This window comes from Chanos chanos, chromosome 2 (genome assembly GCF_902362185.1).
Source record: "Chanos chanos chromosome 2, fChaCha1.1, whole genome shotgun sequence".
Lineage (NCBI taxonomy): Eukaryota > Metazoa > Chordata > Actinopteri > Gonorynchiformes > Chanidae > Chanos > Chanos chanos.
Genome location: NC_044496.1, coordinates 55,014,136 through 55,017,587, shown reverse-complemented (window position 1 = coordinate 55,017,587; position 3,452 = coordinate 55,014,136). Strand labels below are relative to the sequence as shown.

Below are 3,452 nucleotides of genomic sequence, written 5' to 3'. Positions count from 1 at the left end.
TTTCTCGCTTGGCTTCCCTGGCTGATCACTCGAGCACCAAGACTGCATGTGGCGTGGACATGTGGACCCTGTAGTCACCATCACGACCTGTCTCTCTCTCTCTCTCTCTCTCTCTCTCTCTCTCAGTCATGTTTGATCTCTCAGGCCTGACTTGTTCCAGGTAATAGACGTAAATAAAACACAAATAAAGGAGGAATAAAGAAATAAACTTTTTCTCGAATGAACATGGGTTGCAGTAGCAATGAGTGTACGTATGTAGGCGGCTTCAGAGCTACAAAACTGAGTGTGCAGGTTCTCCGCGGTAGGCCTGGTCATGCAGCCACCTGTGGTGGTATATCAGCGAACCTGGCTATGCAGGTAGCCAGTCCATTTGCAGTGGGCCTGACCATGCAGGTAGCCAGTCCATTTGCAGTGGGCCTGACCATGCAGGTAGCCAGTCCATTTGCAGTGGACCCGACTATGCAGGTAGGCTGTCCATTTGCAGTGGGCCTGACCATGCAGGTAGCCAGTCCATTTGCAGTGGGCCTGACCATGCAGGTAGCCAGTCCATTTGCAGTGGGCCTGACCATGCAGGTAGCTTAGACAGCGAGTGAATGATTGCTGGGCCTCCTGGTGCAGGTGTTTGTGATTGACAGCTGGCCTGAAGTCTGAGCATTGCTCTCAGTAATGGGGAGAAGAGCAGCGGTGAAAATCAGCTGTCACAGACACATCTCTCAGACGAAACACAGCAGAGGCGCTTGCATACCCCTCCGCCAGACTGCCAGGCCTCCTGCCCCCCACCAACCCCCCCCCCCCCCCTCCCCTTCCCCAACCCTCTGCCGGCATCGCTCAGGTGAGAAAGCACACTTGGATGAGAGCGGAGGTGAAAATGACACTATGCCAGAGCTGTTCCCAGGTTCCCCCGCGCTGACAGCGGCAGGGAAGAGAAGGAGGCTGGAGGAGCATGCTTGTTAATGTGGATCTCCGAGGCCTTTTCTTCTCACCGGCAGACGATCTCCCTTTGATTACTGTTACTGGTCTCGGTGCGCTGACAATGGAGCCCAGTACGACCTGCGCTGTGTGACCTGAGGGGAGAAGGACAGGGACACACACACACACACACACACGCAGGGAGAAGAGCCCACAGAAAAATCATTTTTAGTCTCCTTCCCTTGAGTTTCCCTTTGATCCTGATTCAAGTCATGAAAGAAACTGACACATCTATGTACAATGGTGTGTGTGCATATGTGTGTGAGAGTGCATACGTGTGCATGATCGTACATGTGTCTGGGTGCACCGTGGGTGTGTGCGTGGGTGTGTGTGTGAGAGAGAGAGCATGAGAGAGTGTGTGTGTGTTTGAAGAAGGATAGTGAATCGAGCAGTAATTTAAACGTCAGTTAATTATGGGGAGGGGCCAGCACCAATGTGACCTTACCATGGAGACGGTGAGGAAGTGAAACCCTGCCTCCATGTGTCGCTCTCTGTGCCCTTCTGTGTCAGTGTGTGTGTGTGAGAGAGAGAGACAGACAGAGAGAGAGTCTGTGTGTCAGTGTGTGTATGTGTGTGAGAGACAGACAGAGAGAGAGAGAGAGTCTGTGTGTATGGACGTGTGTGTGTATTCCTGTGTGTGTGCGTGTGTGTGTGTGAGACAGACAAAGAGAGAGAGAGAGTCTTTGTGTGTGGACGTGTGTGTGTATACCTGCGTGTACGTGTGTGTGTGTGTGTGTGTGTGTGTGAGACAGACAGAGAGAGAGAGAGAGAGTCTGTGCGTGTGGACATGTGTGTGTATACCTGTGTACGCGCGTGTGTGTGTGAGACAGACAAAGAGAGAGAGAGAGAGAGTCTGTGTATGTATGTGCGTGTACATGCATGACAGATGTGTTCAGTGCAGTGGGTGGTGTTGTTTGGTAATCAGTAATGATGGATTGAAAGCGGCACGCTGCGTTCTCCTCCCTCCCATTTCTCCTTTTATCCAACACCTATTCATCTCAGCAAATGTGTGTGTGTGTGTGTGTGTGTGTGTGTGTGTTTCCTTTCACAAACAGGTAATGGTGTAACAGTGTGTATGTATGTATGTATGTATGTATGTAAATATGTGTAAATGTAAAAAAAAAAAAAAAAAAAATATATATATATATATATATATATATATATATATATATATATATATATATATATATATATATAAATGTATTAATAAATATAAATAAATAAATGTATATATGTGTGTGTGTGTGTGTGTGTATTTTTTATACGAACACACATACACACACACACACATATATATATATACACACATCTGTGTATGTGTGTGTGTGTGTGTGTATACGGAGCAGCCGTTGGCCAGATGCCAGATGGATCGCAGTACTGTTAGCATTCCTCATGCACACAGCAGATTGGTATTGATCTGCCATCCACTCTGTTCATCGCCAATTCTTTCTGCCGGGTACTCCTATACACACACGCACACGCACACGCACACGCACACGCACACACACACACGCACACACACACGCACACGCACACGCACGCACACACACACACACACACGCACGCACATTAACAGGTGCGCTCTCATGTCCTCCTCTTGTTCAGATCTAAGACACGAGACTCCGCAGCACGGACGCCCAACCTGCGTGCAGATGTGTCCAGTAGCTTTGAAAGATTACATTTGTGGGGTTTTGGTATGGAAATGAAAGGGCAAATGTCATGTGTATTATTTAGGGCGTAGACGGCCTTCTCTTTGTCTCACAGCTGTCCGGCTACATGCACAGATGGTTCAGAGGTATTTACTTTAGCTGCTGAGTTTTTTTGTTCTGTTTCCTCTCTTTTCCTCTCAAAGAGAGAGAGAGTGTGTGTGTGTGTGTGTCTGTGTCTGTGTGTGTGCGCATGTGTGTGTGTGTGGGCACATTCGACCTTCGCATTGAGCAAGAGTTTAGAGTTTGTCAATGACAGGGCTTTGAATTTCAAACAGATCAATGGAGAAAAGCCAAGGCTGGAGCCAAAGGCTCTCTCTCTCTCTCTCTCTGTAGGAACTTTCCCCTGTCAACAATCACGCTTCACAACTGGGCTTTAAATAGCTGCTTATACCCCACTGTACCCAGAAACCACCAACAACACCACAGTCCCCAGAAACCACCACATCCCACTGCCCTAATGCATGGCCAACATGGCCACAATACCCATAAACCATCACACCCCCACTGTCATCACAAACCACCAACACGCCAGTGTCCCCATAAACCACCACACACCACCGATTCACACTATTGTCTCCACTTTGTCAGTGTATGTATTGAAACACTCTGTTTGCCGACTTTTTAATCCACTGCTGAGTGCTGTAAAAAGCAGAAAGTCTTTCAAAGGCACTGTTCTGGAGTCAGTGGTCCAGAGCTAGACCCCAGTAGCTGTATGTTCAGCAGCAGCAGCAGCAGCAGCAGGTCGGGGACTTTGTGTGAGAGCAAGCACAGTGC

At 48.4% G+C, this 3,452-nt stretch overlaps 1 protein-coding gene across 1 annotated transcript in view; it reads left to right on the top strand.

The window, feature by feature from the left end:
* Positions 1-225: 225 nt before the first annotated feature.
* The window catches only part of tenm2a (teneurin transmembrane protein 2a), a 121,334-nt gene continuing 118,107 nt past the window's right edge, over positions 226-3,452 (top strand). Inside the window, exons 1-2 of the mRNA XM_030765576.1 lie at positions 226-573; positions 2,582-2,630. Coding sequence (XP_030621436.1) covers positions 226-573; positions 2,582-2,630 — 397 coding nt within the window. The remainder of the gene's footprint in view (positions 574-2,581; positions 2,631-3,452) is intronic.